The sequence below is a fragment of the Accipiter gentilis genome, chromosome 6 (genome assembly GCF_929443795.1).
Source record: "Accipiter gentilis chromosome 6, bAccGen1.1, whole genome shotgun sequence".
NCBI lineage: Eukaryota > Metazoa > Chordata > Aves > Accipitriformes > Accipitridae > Astur > Astur gentilis.
This window is the reverse complement of record NC_064885.1, coordinates 18,953,319-18,969,522: the sequence shown is the minus strand read 5'-3', so window position 1 is coordinate 18,969,522 and position 16,204 is coordinate 18,953,319. Positions and strand designations below refer to the sequence as shown.

The 16,204-nt window shown below is 41.8% G+C and overlaps 1 protein-coding gene across 2 annotated transcripts; it reads left to right on the top strand.

Moving 5' to 3' along the window:
* Nucleotides 1-1,204: 1,204 nt before the first annotated feature.
* On the top strand, nucleotides 1,205-15,816 carry PARL (presenilin associated rhomboid like). 2 transcript variants are annotated; one of them, XM_049802205.1, is made up of 11 exons: nucleotides 1,205-1,711; nucleotides 1,795-2,090; nucleotides 2,892-3,078; nucleotides 3,340-3,480; nucleotides 6,079-6,127; nucleotides 8,100-8,195; nucleotides 9,594-9,743; nucleotides 10,184-10,254; nucleotides 11,608-11,709; nucleotides 13,524-13,621; nucleotides 15,490-15,816. In XM_049802205.1, the coding sequence occupies exons 1-11, from the start codon at nucleotides 1,661-1,663 to the stop codon at nucleotides 15,605-15,607; spliced, it is 1,359 nt and encodes a 452-aa protein (XP_049658162.1). In that variant the 5' UTR covers nucleotides 1,205-1,660; the 3' UTR covers nucleotides 15,608-15,816. The 2 variants fall into 2 exon arrangements, with proteins under 2 accessions (XP_049658162.1, XP_049658160.1); XM_049802203.1 differs by lacking the exons at nucleotides 1,205-1,711; nucleotides 1,795-2,090 and adding an exon at nucleotides 2,697-2,809.
* The last annotated feature ends 388 nt before the right edge of the window (nucleotides 15,817-16,204 follow it).

Sequence of the window (16,204 nt, the reverse complement as noted above, 5' to 3'; positions counted from 1 at the left end):
AACAAAGCTGTTAGTGATTTCAGACATGCCCCAGGGCAGAACAGACCTCCCTGCCTCCTGGCAGAAGGAGGTCTGCAGCCCAGAATGGCTCTGCAACCATTTTGCTGCTGTTATTCCTCCTTTCTGTGTCGTCTTCTGCCCCAAGGAGCCACTCTCACTCATCCCTTCCTGACCCTGCTGCTACTACGCAAAACCCATGGGACAGTCCAGAAGGTACTTTATTCCTTCTGGGCCACCAGCAATGCACAAGACTGCAGTCCCTATTGCGATGGCGGTGCTGATTTCTTACCTCTTCTAGTTTTAACAATAGAAGTAATGCCACCAAAATGCATTGCTTTAACAGGGTAAGAGTTTGCTAATAGAAACCATCTGCAAAAGACAAGATTTCAAAAGCAAAGAGCTTGTTACTTCAACCAACACCACATCCATCCTCCTCTTTCAACCTGTACCACGTACACCCTGCCCTTCAGGACTTGATTGTACTTGCTGCCATACACTGTCACTGTTTGTAGATTTGAGATGACGGCACAACTAATAGCAAATATGCTTTGCAGCTGTCCAAAGCAGAATAACCATAAACCAAAATCAAATAAATGCGTAAAGCCCAGAGCACCATCCCTCGCAAACTGCACACATAGGCTATATAAAACTAAGAACTGTACTGTGATAAAAACAAGCCGTGGGGGAGCAAAAAGATCAGCTTAGCATTAAAAACAGCACAGCCAAAATGTATGTGGTTTGAACACAGGACAGGAAAGGTTAACAAAGAAAAATATTTAAGTCACTTAAACAAACAAATCATTCCTGATATGCTCTCTGGAAGCAAAAATGAATGATAAAAGTGTCTAAACTGGAAAGTTAAAAAACTCTTTTACTTCTTTTTCATTTTGTTAAACAGAAAAACAGAGACAGAGCATTGATTAAAAGACTGGTTTTATTTACATATGAATATATACATTTTAATGCCAGCAATATATGACTTTGAACCTGCTAGTCGTTTCTTAGTTCAAGCAAATTCTGAGGCTGAGCCATGCCCACCAGTGCAATCAGAAAGAGATAAAATAGAGATTTAAATACAGTAATAAACCACTCAGAACAGTCTCCCACCACAGGCTTACACAGGTTTCCTCAGGTCAGAGTCTGGCCTTGGGAAGGCAAACTCTTTCACTACTTGTTAAAAAAAAAAAAACAAAAAAAACCAACAAAAAACCACGATAGTTCACTTCCAAACAATTTGACTTTGTAACTGTGCTCCTGAAGCTGGTGTAACTTATTAATAGTCTAATCAGGCTTCTAGACACTTGCAATTACAATATACATATCATTCTTATCTTGCTATTAACTTTCCCTTCACACAATGAACTAAAGAATAATTTGGTTTGGAAGGGACCACGTTGACGCCAACCTCCTACTGAAGCACAGCTTCGATGTTGGGTCAGGTCGCCCAAGCCCCGCCCAGTCACAACGGAGTGGCCTCCAGGGCTGGGGACAGCTCAACCACTCTCCTGTGGAGTGTGTTCCTCACACCCACGCAGAACTTATCCTGCTGCAATGCGTGGCTGCTGCCTCTCACCTTCCCCATGCACCTCTGAGATAAACCGCTGCTTGTCCAGCCGCTCGATTTTGGCAGCTCTGCACTCTGATCTCTGGAGGCCCAGGCATGACTGGCTGTTCCATTAGTATCTCCACAGCAACACAGATAACCGGAAAGGTGCATGCAAATTCTCAAAACTTACGAATTACAAGTTCTTTTCAAAGCCAGTACACCTATTTTCTTTTTCCATTTAATTTCAGGAGGCCCTCAGTGTTTACAGCACTAGCTGGGCGGTGACTACTCTCTGCCAGCAAGCCGCCTCACCAGCCCAGCTGGCAGCCGCCCGGCAGCACCGCCAGCACGAAGATCACACCGGGAAGAGCCGCACAGTGCCGGAGACCGGGAGCCCTGGCCAGCAGCAAGGGGAGCAGGGGGCACCCGACGAGGGCGAGCATGGTGAAGAGGCCCGAGAGGAGGCTGCGGGGCAGCAGCGGCTACCTTGCGCCTGGTTAGCCACGCACAGCCCTTTGCTGGAGCAGCCCGGTGGCGAGGCGAGGCGAGGCGAGGCAGGGCGGAGGAGCCAGGTGAGGTGGTGAGGCATGGTGAAGTGGAGCCACGTGGCAGAGAAAGGCAAGGCTGAGGCAGCAGCCCCGGCCTCCTCCCTGCTTCTTGCACCGCTGCCGGCTGAGCCTCAGGGTAGGAGGAGACAGGCTCTCCCTATTCCGGGAGGCTTCTAGTGAAAAGAATATATAAAACCCACGGAAGCCTCCAACTACATGGCGCAAGCGCTACTCGCCAGGAGGGCCCGGGAGGTAAAGGAGCTGCCACGCTCCTCGTGGCAGCCAAAGGGGCCGCACGCCCCGCCGCGCCAGTCCCACTATGGCGGGGCAGAGCCGGGACGACCCTCTCGACATGGCGGCCGGGGCAGGACGTGGGCGGACCCGACCCGGCGACCGGCAGCAGCCGCGGCGCTGCCGGAAATGCCCCTCCACACACCCCCACCCCCCCCCCCCGGCACGGCGCCGGGAGCCCTGGGGGCGCCCACCGTGCGGGGAGCGGTCCCGCGGCTCTGGGGAGCCCCCCGCGCCCCGGGCCGCCCCGGCCCCGCTCGGCGCGCTGGGGGTGACTGAGCGGATGCCCCGGCCCCGCCGCCGGGCGCCCACGGCAGCGCTCGCAAGACGGCGCCCGGCTGCCCCGGAAGAGCTTGGGGCGCGGGGAGGCGCCCAACATGGCGTGGCGGTGGTGGGCCCGCGCCTGGGGCCCGCGGCCGCACAGGTACCGCCGGGCCGGGGAGGGGGCGGCTGCGGGGCGGGCGGGCGCGGCGGTGCTGCTGACGGTCCGCGTCTTTCCCCCGCAGACTGACGGTGCTGCTGGAGCAGCGACAGGGCTTCCGCCGGGCGCGGGCGCGGCCCGAGGAGCCCCCTGCAGCCGAAGCGCGGCCCGGCCCGCCGCCCCGCCGCCGCAGCCTCTGCCCGCCGCCGCCGCCCCGCGCCGGCCGCCCCTCGCCGCGGCGCCTGGTCAAGCCGCTGCTCTTCGCGGTGGGGGTAAGCGGCTCCCGCGGGCCGGCGGTTGCCGTGTCCGGCCGGGGAGGGGAAGCGGGGTCGGCAGGGAGCCCCGGGGCGGGGGGCGGCTCCGCGGCGGGACCCCCGTCTGTCAGCGGTGCCTTAGTTCCCGTTCACGTGCTGGCGTTGCTCAGGGCGGAGCGACGGGGAACGGCGTGTAACGTAAGGTCAGGGGGAGCCCGGCTTCCTCGGCCGAAGCCACGGGACGGTGCCTTCATGTTGACTTTATCCGGTATCGCCCAGTTCACAGGCTCTGCCTTCGGATCTGCCGCCATCTGGCAGTACGAGTCGCTCAAGTCGCGGGTCCAGACCTATTTTGAGGAAGCTCGAGCAGACTGGTTGGATAAAATACGGCCACAGAAGAGGGGGGACTTCAGAAAGCAGGTACACGGAGCCAGGCTCAGCCTGTTGGCACACGGGTGGGTCCGTGCCAGAGCGTAAAACACGACCGTGTCTTTCCTCTGGTGTAGGCGCATCTGCCAGCACATTCGTACAACAGATACTTGTCCTGTTTGTCCTGATTTGTAACTTGGAGAAGTAATAGGTTTTCAGCAAATTACAGTAGATAGGTTTCCTTACAAGAAAAACTGTAACTCACAGTATCACTGCAGAAGCTATACTGGAGAAAAACACCATCCTCACCCTGAAATGCAGGGAAGAGAGGTCAGCAGTAGTAGCTTGTATACCTAAACTAGGTACTTTTTGCTTTTCCACTGTAAAAAAAAACAAACCAAAACAAAAAAACCCACAAAACTATTCTTGCTATGTCCAGGTGTTCTCAACAGTGAACATGGAATTCCCAAAGAGGACAGAGCTAGCTTAAATTCTGAACCTTAAGCATAAGGTTTTTTTAATGCTCTGGCTTCTGAAATGCATTCGTATTTTCAACCTATACCTCACAGATATAAGGGTTTGGAGGACTTTTTTTCTTTATGAGAGCTGACATTTCCGTGCACGTACTTTGGAGTTTGGGTAGTAAGAACAAAGTAAGTGCTGCAAGACGCGTTATAAATTTAGTTGATATCCCAAAAGTATCAGTTATTAGTTTTAAATACTTAATTGAAAAATAAACGTGCATGTACATTTTATATTTTTTTCAAGGTAACTGCTGTGGCTTCTGATAGACCAGGCTTGATTACTCCTTAAGGTCTGCTTGTCCAAGGAAAGTAGGGCTGAGTGTGGAGCTGGAGAAGCACAGGGTCCTGGGTAGGACACAGAGGAGTTGTTCCTGTCACGTGCATTGTGTGCACTGTGGTACCTCTTTCGAAAGGGTTGTGTGTTGTGGGTTAACCCTGGTGGGCAGCTAAGCACCACACAGCTACTCGCTCTCTTCCCACACAAACTCCCAGTGGGATGGGGGAAGAGGAAAGAAAGAATAAAAGTGAGAAAACTCGGGAGTAAAGATAAAACAACCACCAAAAAAATTGTTTAGTAAGTGAAGGCTAAGTGGGAGAAGAGAGAATAAAACAAAACAAGTGATGCAAAGGCAGTCGCTCACAGTCTTCTGTGGGTAGACCAGTGCCCGGCCAGTTCATGAGCAAAAGATAGCTAAACCTCCTAAAATCCTCTCTTTTTTTCCTTTTATTGATGAGCATGACATTATATGGTAGGAAATATTGCTTTACTTAGTTCGGGCCACCTGCCCGGTTATGTCCCCTCCCAGCCTATTGCGCACACCCAATCTATTCATTGTAGGGGCAGTGTGAGAAACGGGAAATGCCTTGGTGCTGTACAAACACTGTTCAGCAAAAGCTAGAACACTAGTGTGTTATCAGTACTGTTTTGGTCAGAATTCTAAAACACAGCACCATGTATGAGCCGCTATAAAGCAAATTAACTCCGTCCTAGCCAAGCCCAGTACAGCATGCTTTCTTGTTCAGTGTATATGAACTACAGGCAAGACTGTGATTGCCACTTAATATTTTAAGTAATGTTTGTTTTATACTTCTGTTTTCCTTCAAAACCTGAAGGGGAAGATTTGGTGATTAGCTATTAAAAAAATTTAATTACAAACACAAACAAAACTGCCCTGTTGCTAATAGGCTTAAACTCCCAGTCTCCATCTTCAACTGGTAAGTTCTATTTTTGGAAGTTCAGGATCCCCCAAGTAGCTTCTGAAGGCATCTACTTGTATTGTAGAAAAATCATGTTTGTTTAGTGTTCTTACACTGGACAACTTTGTAGGAAATACTGGTATCTGTATCCTGTGCCAAAGGATTAAACAAAAAAATATAATTAAGTTGTTACTTTGATATCAAATAGCGAATGGTTTGTTTCATACAGCGTTATTTCCCCCCGCCTCCAACCTACAGATAATTTTTATGGCATTGTCCCCATCAGTATGGGTGGAAGGTCATTAAGCTATCAATAAAATATTTGTCCAAAATTATTCTGAAAGCTGAGGAAGGGAAAGGGGGTGGAATTTGTCTGTGGTCTGACTACGCTCAAAATAAACTTTTTCAGGGGTTTTATATTTGGATGAGGGCTGGGTGAGCTGGATGCAAGGGGGAATGGATTCCACGTCTTGTGAGCTACCCCTGCAAAAGTGACCATGACACAAAAGTGGAATCTCTCAAAGGTGGGTGGTGTCATATTAGACAGCAGTAGGGTGAGGCTTAGTCAAGGCAGGGTTTATGCTAACTTTGGCTAATCTGCTAAAGTAAGCATTATGGGCTAGATCCTTGTTTAGTACAAGCAGAGGTAAACCCATGGAGTTGTGTAAAAGGATATAACCCCATTCTTTTTGAAGAAACTCTTCATCTACGTTGGGACATTTTATGAAAAGGAGAGTAGATAACTATTCTTGAGCAAGGAAATGCCAGCTTGAAAAGCTAAACCAGTCAGAAATAAAGTTTGAAATCAATTTACTTAACAGATTTCAAAGAAATGCTTTCCATTCTTAAAAAGGTAGAACTTCACATGACTGTTCTTGAAATTGCAAATATTCTGTGGTGGGATTGATGTGCAACAATTCCATTCCAGGTTAACAGCTGGTGGAATAACCTGACTGAGGGTCAGCGGACTGTGACAGGTTTGTGTTAGCTTACAAGTATTAGACATTCACAGGAAGAAAAATATGGCAAACAGGTACAGTATGTTAAAAAAAGATGGCTTTCATACCATGTTTAGGTTGTTAGGCACAAAGCATTGTAAACTTATACCTGCACATACAGTATTTCTGCTACACTTCCTTCTCACAAACTATTAAAAAAAATAATATGCATCTGTGCAAGAGAGCATGGAGGATTAGCTAGAATCCTCTCCCAGCAACACTTTTCTCAGGAACTGAAAAACAGCAAATGTTTTCAGAAGGAATCGGTGTATATATTCCACTGCTATGTGAAAATATAATAGTTGCTTCTCGTTTTCAGCATGATGTATGTAAAATCGCATAAAATTATCTTGTGAGCTTTCCTTTGGTTATGATGTAGTTTTGATTGGTTAGCCTAATGTTACTTGAAATCCCCAGGATAAATTTAATGAAAGTAATATGTGGAGAGAAATTGATAAGAACTTGATTCAAAGCCAGATAAAGTAGCTGAGCCATATCTGCTGTTCCATATTCTAATTAAGAATACTGTATCTGTAGTAGCAGGTTGTTAGCATAAGGTTACTTAAATGCTATTTCTAGGTCATTTACTTTTCTACAGAAACATGTTAGAAGAAAATTTTCAACCAACTTAGTAACTTTGAAGAATTGACACCCAGTCTAAGAATAGATTGCATAAGTGCTGAATGTTTGAGGCAAAAATAATCTCAGGCCACTCAATTAACAAGTGCTGTCAAGAGGTTTTGTACAATGCTTTGAATTGCTTTTCAACATGCAAGCCAGGTCACGATACAGATACAAATACTGTATTTGGGTCGGGGTGTTGAAGATTCATATTCTGTAGTCTCTAGAGCGTCCCCTCAATATCTAGTTAATCTAACAAGCAATACAAATTCTAGTTGTTAGACCCTGAACTGTTTGGATACTTAACCTTTGATTGCCATAACAAGGTTGGGCTTACTGTACTGAAATTGTTGACAGTTCTGTAACATCTTGGTTTAGCATGCAAGGAAAATACTTCCTCTAATGAAAGAGCATGGTGGAATAGGATGGAGTGTCGAAAGAAGACATCTATTGAAATTTTGGTTCTAGGATTTATATGTCTTAGTTTTTTGCACATCTTGCATTTGGTTGCAAACTCCAAAAAGAGAATAATTATGTGACATTTACCATTACGTACAGGAAAAATTATTTTCCCCTTTAATGTTTCTAGCTATTACAAAACATTTCAAATACCCAAATGCTTGGATAGAAATAGAGGAGGCACTTTAAACAAATGTTAAATTTGCATCATTATGTTTCTAATCATCTACATTCTTATTTAAAATAAAGTAAGATTGCACTAAACATCTGTGAAGTGAAAAGCTGCACGTTTGCTATCTCCCAAAGGTGACTATGCCTTAGCAATGCCAGGTCAACTTTTTATGCTTCATCTCTAAACAGTATCTTTACAAATCCCTCAAAACCAGAGTTCCTCCAAACGTGTATTGCATGTTTATATGGTTCCCCTAGTCTTTTCCCTTCCCTGTGCAGTTAAATGCAACTGTGCAGCGTATTGGTGGCATTTGGGAATAAGCAGCTACAGAGGCAAGAAATGAGGCCTCTTAAGCTGGTTCTTGTTTTATTTGTTCTACAGTGGTATAGAAGTTTGAAACCATAGCTTGAATGTCTTCAGTACAGATTTTTCTGGACTGTTGCATTCATGACACTGTATGTTAAAACAGTTGCAATTAAATTAATATTTCTGAAAGACTTCCACTACATGAATACAGCTTTCAGTATTTTTCTTTGCTTTTTTTAAACTCTATAAAGTAAGAAGTGGATACTGCTTTTAATGGAAAAAGTGAAGAAAAAGTATGATTCTTGTAAGCTTACTTTTGAATGCTTGTTTACAGTAAGCATTGTGGTGTGTTACATTCATAATTTGTTTTTATACTTTTTTTCCTCTTAAAAGGCATTATAGCTGCAAATGTCTTTGTATTCTGTTTATGGAGACTGCCTGGCATGCGACGGATTATGTTTACATATTTCACCTCAGATCCATCCTCCAGTAAGTGAACAGTAATTTGGGTGACTTTTCTACATTGGGATGTAATAGAGCCTGTAATCATACTACAGAAGCTTCAGATGGCAAATGGCTTACTTGTAGCTCCATCAATGCACAAGCAATCTCAGTCATGCCCAAACACATTATTCTGTCTAGACAGGAAATGGCTGGAGGGGAAAAAAATTAGTAGTAATGGATCTGATTTTTTAAAACAAAGAAGCAAAACACTGCTTCAATATTTCCTAAATATTGTAATGTCAAAACTGTTGCCTGCTATCTGGCCTTTTACTGCATTCAGTAGGATGCAGCTCCTGCCTTTGTAAAGGTGAAGAGGCACTTCTCCCAGTGATACCAACCCCTACTGCTTTCATGGACAGAATGCAAATCATGCCACTCCTTGGGAAGGAGGAAAATAAACTGTACTATGTAATGCCATTCAAAAACTAGACTCAAATGCGATTTCCTCCATGACCCCCTCATCCCCCTTAATGTTCTGTGGGATACGGATAGAACGGTCATCAGTCATATGCATGTGTGATTTCATCAATGGACAAGCATTAGTCTGTATGTTACGTACAGAGTCCTTGTTTCAAAGCTGTGCTTTGGGTCACATTAAAACAAAACAAAACACAAACTTGGCTTTCACTGTGTGTGAAATGTTTTGAAGAGGTTAACTTAGGAAAGCAAGTTACTAGTATTTAATGGCACAACGATTGTCTTTCATTTCCACAGTAGAGAAAAGGATGAGACAAACATGCGTTAGGAGAGTACTTTCTACTATCCTTTTAATTTCTGCTGAAAAAGTCGAAATTCAACCAATTCCCCACACAAAGCTAAAGATAGCTACTATCCAGATCTGAGCATCAGTCACCCCAAACACTCCTATTTTAAATAATGTTGACCTTCAAACCTGCTAATTGGCTTTTTTGCATTTTCAAGGCTGCTGCTTCAGTGATTAGAGCTAGTAGCTTTTTGAAAAGAACACTGATTTTTCTTTGAGTCCATCTCTGTAGCAAAATAATTTTTATAGGTGCTCATATAATATGTTAAAAATCCTTCACCATATACATATATAAATAAAATCTCTTTTATCCTTTCCAAAGCATAGAAGATGTGTCACAAGATAAATGTTTTAGGTGGAACGTTCCCCAGTAGGTAATTAAAACTTTCTAAAGTAGCTGTTTGTACAGCTTGCATATCTCTGGGGTATATGTTCTACCTTTCAAACAGTATTGCATGGAATTTGATTTTTGTTACATTTCTAGGTTTATTACATAGCTTGTATGTGAGAATTCTAAGCATAATTAGCCTATAGTATGTCTTGATAAATTTCTAGGCTGCATGACATATAAGTTGAAGCAAATTAAAACACTGACTTATTTTTTTCATTGTTTTTTGTAGGAGCCCTGTGTTCTCCCATGCTGCTATCTACGTTTAGTCACTTCTCTCTATTCCACATGGCAGCAAATATGTATGTTTTATGGAGTTTTTCCAGCAGCATTGTCTCTCTTTTGGGATGTGAGCAGTTCATTGCAGTGTATCTTTCTGCTGGTAATGTTAAATATATATATTTACAACACTTAAAAAATATAAATCGGTATTCATGCAGATAAAGTGTGTGTATGGTTAATAGATGTATGATGACAGATGGCCAGCCACACATTGCTGTATACTAACTGCAGTATTTATCTGCTGTCTTACAGAATTTTGCTGGGTTTAGGGTATTGGGCTTCAGAATATCATGACAATACAAGTATCTGGGTTTAATTCATGCTTACCAAAATAAAATAGCTCTTAATACAGAGTCGTGGAAGTTTCATGGGAAAAGATTACAGTTAATTCAAGTTAAACAAACAAAACCCCCACAAAACAAAGCCCAACACGCCACCTACACTACCTTCTTTAGGAAGATGTTCAGATAACATTGTTGTACTTTCTGATGTTTATCTGTATTGCTGGCATTGTTTCCAATAGTCATTTTTCCTTTCTAGGGGTTATCTCCACTTTTGTCAGTTATGTTGCCAAAATGGCCACTGGAAGGTTTGAACCATCCCTTGGAGCTGTAAGTATCTTGGAATATGGGAGACCTTATAACGATTTCTGAAGTAATTTTCAAAGCCTGCTGTATTCTTTAACCCGCTTAAAAGCCAAGAATATATTTGGGATAATGGAAACTAGGAAGGTTTACCAAAACCAAGTAACCAGGCAGTGGTTCCTGTGCAAGAACTTGCCTGTTCTTCAAATCTGTTAACTCTCTTGCAGCAGCAGCATAGAACTAATGCCAATTAATGCTAACGGATTGTAAATGAGAACTTAACAGCAGGACCTCTTGTGGCTAAGCAGATAGTTCAGTTCTGTAACTTATGTCATAAATGTTATTTCCTAATTGTGTATCAGTCTTCTCTAATTGAAAAGAGAATACTTTAGAAAGAGATAATGTAATCAGACAATCAAAATCAGCATGTGATACTAGTGGAAGTTGTAGGGCATGCTGTGCAGGAAGGGCAGCAGTCCTGCCAAAAGTCTCACAGTATGAAAGGTATGAGGCAGGCAGATGAGGTGTTGTGGTTGTCTGTTCTTTACAAGTATTTTTAGTAGTAGAACATTTTAAAACACTTAACTTGCTACAAGTTTGAGGTAAACCTAGCTGTTTCTCAAGTTTTAAAGGCTTCTTAACTTTTCTGAATAATTTTCATAAAAGCCAAAAGTCAGATTCTTATTTTTCAATTGGAATGAAAAAAAAAAATCTGTTGAGCTGTCCTGAAGTTAGAATTTTTGGTAGTGCTGTCTATGTATTGTCCCTTTATCTTGTGAATAAACTATGTCTGGAGCAAGTTACTTTTCCATTTGTCTTATTGATCTGAGTTTACTGAAATTGCCACACATTGCCTTAGTTTACTGTATTCACAGCCTCTCCATTGAGATATTTCATGGATACAAAAGCCCATGGTCAGTTTAGTACAGACCAGGGAATTGCTTGTTTCACTATCAAAAGATTTCTTGTCCCTGTCCATCTGTTTTTTTCCTTGTTTTGGTACAAGCTTCAGAATGACTCCCTTCATCTGAAATGTCTGTGTTTGATTAATATATGTTAGATTTCTAGGGTTTACTGGGGAAAAAGCACATTAACATAAATAGTTATCTTAAAAATTGAGGGGGTTATTTCTTAATTATGTAAGAGCATCTGAGGGGTGGGGTTTTTTCAGTATTTGTAATTTCAGATATTGAAATTAAATAATGGTCTCTTGTTTTATTTTTATTCTGAACTTTGCTGTGGTGCTTTGTACTTTGAGGTTTACCACAGGGCTGCATTTGAAAATAAAAGCCAAAAGGAAAATGGGTTCACATGCAGAAAAATAAGTTTTCCCTTATGTAACATCTCAGCTTACTTTCATGTCTTTTAATGTATTTACAGTCAGGAGCTATAATGACTGTCCTTGCAGCCGTATGTACAAAGATGCCAGAAGCAAAACTAGCCATCATATTTCTTCCAATGTTCACATTCACAGCAGGAAACGTAAGTGCCTTTGAACTTCAAAGAAATCCTACTCTTAAAACATTTTCCCCATACCTCTCCAGTATCTGAGCATGTGTCGCCTGCGTTTGTGTTTCTAAGCTGCTAAGGTCATGGAAGTCCTGGAGATGGATTCTGAATTGTTGCAGCCTAACATGGTCATTGCACAAGTGTGTAATGAATTTAGAATTATCCTAAATTCCATCATCCTCCATGGGGCTGTTTCAAATCTGATACTAAGAGGTAAAAGAAGTTGGAAGGGACTCAGGTTCACCTGTCTGAGGAAATATGCATACACATACTGTTCTTTCTGATGGGTGATATTTTTATGGCAGCACTTTTTACAGGCTAATCTAATACTGATACACTCTTTTTGAAGAAACATTTATCAAGATGGGAAAAACAGAATTTCACTTCTCAAGGGAAATAACATTCCAGCCCTAGAGGAATACCTGCCTCCTCATTTGGATACCATCTTTTGATACTTTTAACACTGTTAGGCTTAGAAATAACCTACTGAGGCTTTTCTTCATTTGTAGTACTAGGACTTGGGTTTTGTTTCATTAAGTTTTTAAGCACACCCACTGCCCCATATAAGAAAAGCTTCTCATGTGTATCTTGACTTGTTTTAATGAGTTAATCATCCTTGGTCCACTACTTAAAGTTGTTTTACTGTTATACTTAAAGCAGTTAAGGTTTGTCATGTCAAGATCATGAGATCTTATATTTTTTGTAAGTGAAGCTTACAGATTTGAACAAGCGTTCTTAGATGTAGCCTTCACGTTTTTCTTGCACTTCTGTTTGAGTGGACCTGGGGTTTTTGCATGCTATCCTTTAACTGCATCTTTCCTAAAGAAAATGGCCAGGGTAGAAATCTTGGCAGAGCCACAGAGAGCGTTGCCCTGAGGAAGTGCTTATTGCAACAGTAAAATAAGAGCAACATGGGCTATTGCAGTATAAATGTTGGAATAATTTTAGCCCTACTATATAATTGTATTTCTAAACTTTATGTACTCTTTTAGCCTACCTTACATATACTGTAATTGGCTTTTAAAATAAACAAGCCAATGTAGCAGTAGAGCTGGTATTCTAACACGTATGCTTAAGGAAAGAAATCCTACTTAAAGTAACATTTCATCCTAACATTATATCTGTTGGACTGTTGGAGCGAGGCACTTAGTAAAATTTTGCATAATTACAGTTATGGTGGTTTGTGTCTCCTGAGGATGGTATACCATTGCTCATGCTGTTTCTGGCCATGGAGTCATTCACTATCATCCTGGTTTTCTACCTTCTAACAGATGTGCCATTTAGGAAAGCGTGATGATCAGTTTATGGCAGATAAGATGACAGGCATGTTGCCTCACATATTCCATCCACTAGAGGGTTGTGTTTGGGACAACAGATGCACATAAATCTAAGGTGTGTCAGAATTGGTGAATGAGAATGTTGCGATTATGTATTTTGTGGTGTCTTTTATAGCATGTACTCTTTGAAGTAACTGCCTTTCTTTTTTTCCTGACCTGAGTTTGGAATGCTTAGAAATGAAGATTGGAAGAGACTGAGTATCTGAAAAAGACACATTCCTACCCCACACTATTCTGTTGCTGCTCATGTCTATATTTTGACAGCACAGTACAGCTAAGGACTGAGTCTGGTTTAAAACTTTTTTATTAACAGTGATTGCTTTGATATAAAATTTACGAGATGTTTTTTGATCCCAAATTTTTGCTCTGTGCCATAATAGGAAACTCTGTTATCAGTGGCCATTATATGCTGTGACTGATCCTGTCCATCCATGTTCTGTTCTTTTCCAGGCTTTAAAAGCCATAATTGCATTTGATACTGCAGGGCTTGCTCTAGGCTGGAGACTTTTTGACCATGCTGCACATCTTGGGGGAGCTCTCTTTGGAATGTAAGTCAGTATTTACTAACTTTCGTTTGCTTCATATGTAAATTCATCCTGTGATTTTTTTTCCGCTTCCTCTTGTCTCTGAAGTGTGGGGATTTTTTGGAAAGCTGTCTTAAGTAACATTGAAGACAACTCACTGTTACCCTTGTAGTGCTACAAAATTCTGTGGAAAATACTGCTAACAGATGCTTTATGAAAGCAAATGAAAGAAATTGAGCTGAACTGGCTTAGAATGACAGATAGATGTCAGATTGTCCTGTCACCATAACCTGGGCTGTCTGTCTCTGTCCTGCTCTCCCCAGCACATTGAAGAGAGTCACAAGGCAGAAAAGATTCTCACAAAACACAGCATGGACAAATTAAAATAACTTTAGAATTCAACAGCTAAGAAAGTTTCTTTGTCTCGGTGTTTTTCCTGTAATTGCCAATTTAGAGAGAGCTACAGAGTTAGTATAAGCTCAGGCCAAATTCCTTTGAGCAGCCTCTACTGCTGCTTCTCAGTGTTGCTGCATTGTCTTTGTGTGGAGCCTTCCTAATTGGAAAGAACTACTAGAAACCAGTTTGTAGGAAACAGTTCTGCATTGTTCCATATTCGAACTACATTACCTAATGAGTTTTCTCCTTCTATGTGATTGCAATGTTGTCTTAATTTGCACTCTTATTGCTAGGAACATTTTTAAACATTTTATGTAGGCATTTTAAAAGCGTACCTGAGATTTAACTCGGCCAGAGAAAGAACAGGTGGAGGACCCTTATTTTGGTGCACGAACTGGTTTGCCTTTGTTTGTGATTTCTTGGCTTTGGTGTCATAAGTTCTGTGCTGCACAGTCTCCTTTTCTCCCCTTCTCTGACATCACAAATGCATTTGATGTAGTCTTGCTAATTCATAACTACTTTCTGCCATGGTGTATCTATATCAGCTTGTTCATTATAATGCAGATTCACTTATTATTAAAATAGGATAGCAGTTGCAGTAAAAATCTCTTGAGCTAACAAGTATCTTGCTTTCCTCGCCTACATGTTCTACTTCTATGTTCTACTCTGTGATCATTTTGGTCACTTCATCCTAAAACAGGGCCTCTATTTAGGACATACATTGAATGGCCGAAGTATTTTCTATACATTGCCTCACAGACAATTGTCCACTTTGGAAAGCGGCTATATGATTTAAAGGAATGGCCAGTTCACCTAGCACTGGCTAATGGCTCATTTAAAAGTGCTTTTGTTATTCAGGACTCAGGTGTGAAGTTAGGCTTGTGGGAGAACCTTCAACCTATTTCCGTATGGTTGCTTCCCCTCCTGCATCTCCTCTCTACCATAACCTCCCTTGCTTAATCACTGATGTTGATGTTCACATATCAGCATATATAGTTCTCTATGAATATAAATTAAGCTAGAACACTTCAATAGATTAAATCTTCATTTAGATGTTTATAGAAGAAAATTCACTTTGAATGGAATGTGGCTGTTCCTTAAGGGGCAGTTGTATGTACATATGAGAAAAACACTTTTACTTGGTATTGTCAGTAAGGATTAGCACACGCAACAGTACTGTTTTAAAAGTCTCTTAAATGGAAATAGGGTTTTGTATCCTTTTTAAAGAGGAAATCATGAGAGCATTAAATCAAAGGCATGAAAACAATTCATTTTCAGCACTGAGAGAAGCAAGAACACAAAGTTAGGAGTCAAGAGAACAAGGGGCTTAACTGCCACTGCCACTTTCTAAGAATGTTGTTCTTTCTGCCTCCGTTTATCTTGTCTCCTATACAGAGCAGTTGAGTTTCTTAATTTTAGTGATCAGCCTGATCCTCAGATACAGAAAAAAGCTGCAGTTAGTTTTAAGTAGGTTGTTTTTTTTCCCCCCCCCTCAGGTGGTATGTGACTTATGGCCATGAGCTCATATGGAAGAACAGAGAACCACTGGTGAAAGCTTGGCATGAAATGAGGACAAAGAAGACAGGAAAAGGAGGAGGTGGAAGATCTAACTGATTCTAATCCTAGAGATTCCTTGTGCCCAAGTGGTATATTACTTGAAGACACGGGATTGAATTGGTTTTGAAGGTTTTTTGCTACTCTACATTAAGCCTCTAAGGAGCTGAAGTTTCTAATGTAAACTACAGTTACAAAAATGCATATCAATAGAAGAGGAACTCTGACAAAGGTGGAACAATAAAGGTTTTTATCCTATTGCTTTCTGAGGTAACAGTCTGCATTACATTTTTTAAAGGAGGAATAAAAAAAAGCTTTCCACTGAAGTCACCAAAAGCTCTGTCCAAAAAACTTCAAAATGGGGTACAACTGGTTACTACTTAGGAAAAGAAACATTTTTAAAACCAAGTTAATGGATCACACATCCCCCTAACATCCACCAAACAACACTAGGTGCTTACCTAGAAGGCATGCTTTAGACAGATTGGGCTCAACATAAGGCTAATGTGAAGTTCAGTGGTCTTTGTTGTTGAAAAGATAAGCCAATGGTCTCTTTTGATCTTAAAATTGAAATACATGAAGCAATACTGAATTGTTTGCCAAAGCTTACATACTGGTTAATGGTCCAGTTTTATTCATCAGCTGTGGCTTATTCAA

Coding starts and splice junctions, on each gene's coding strand:
- PARL (XM_049802205.1), top strand. CDS start 1,661: ATGACTGGCTGTTCCATTAGTATCTCCACAGCAACACAGATAACCGGA. Junction 9,744..10,183: donor TGCAGTGTATCTTTCTGCTG/GTAATGTTAAAT, acceptor TTTCCTTTCTAG/GGGTTATCTCCACTTTTGTC. Junction 10,255..11,607: donor TTGAACCATCCCTTGGAGCT/GTAAGTATCTTG, acceptor ATGTATTTACAG/TCAGGAGCTATAATGACTGT.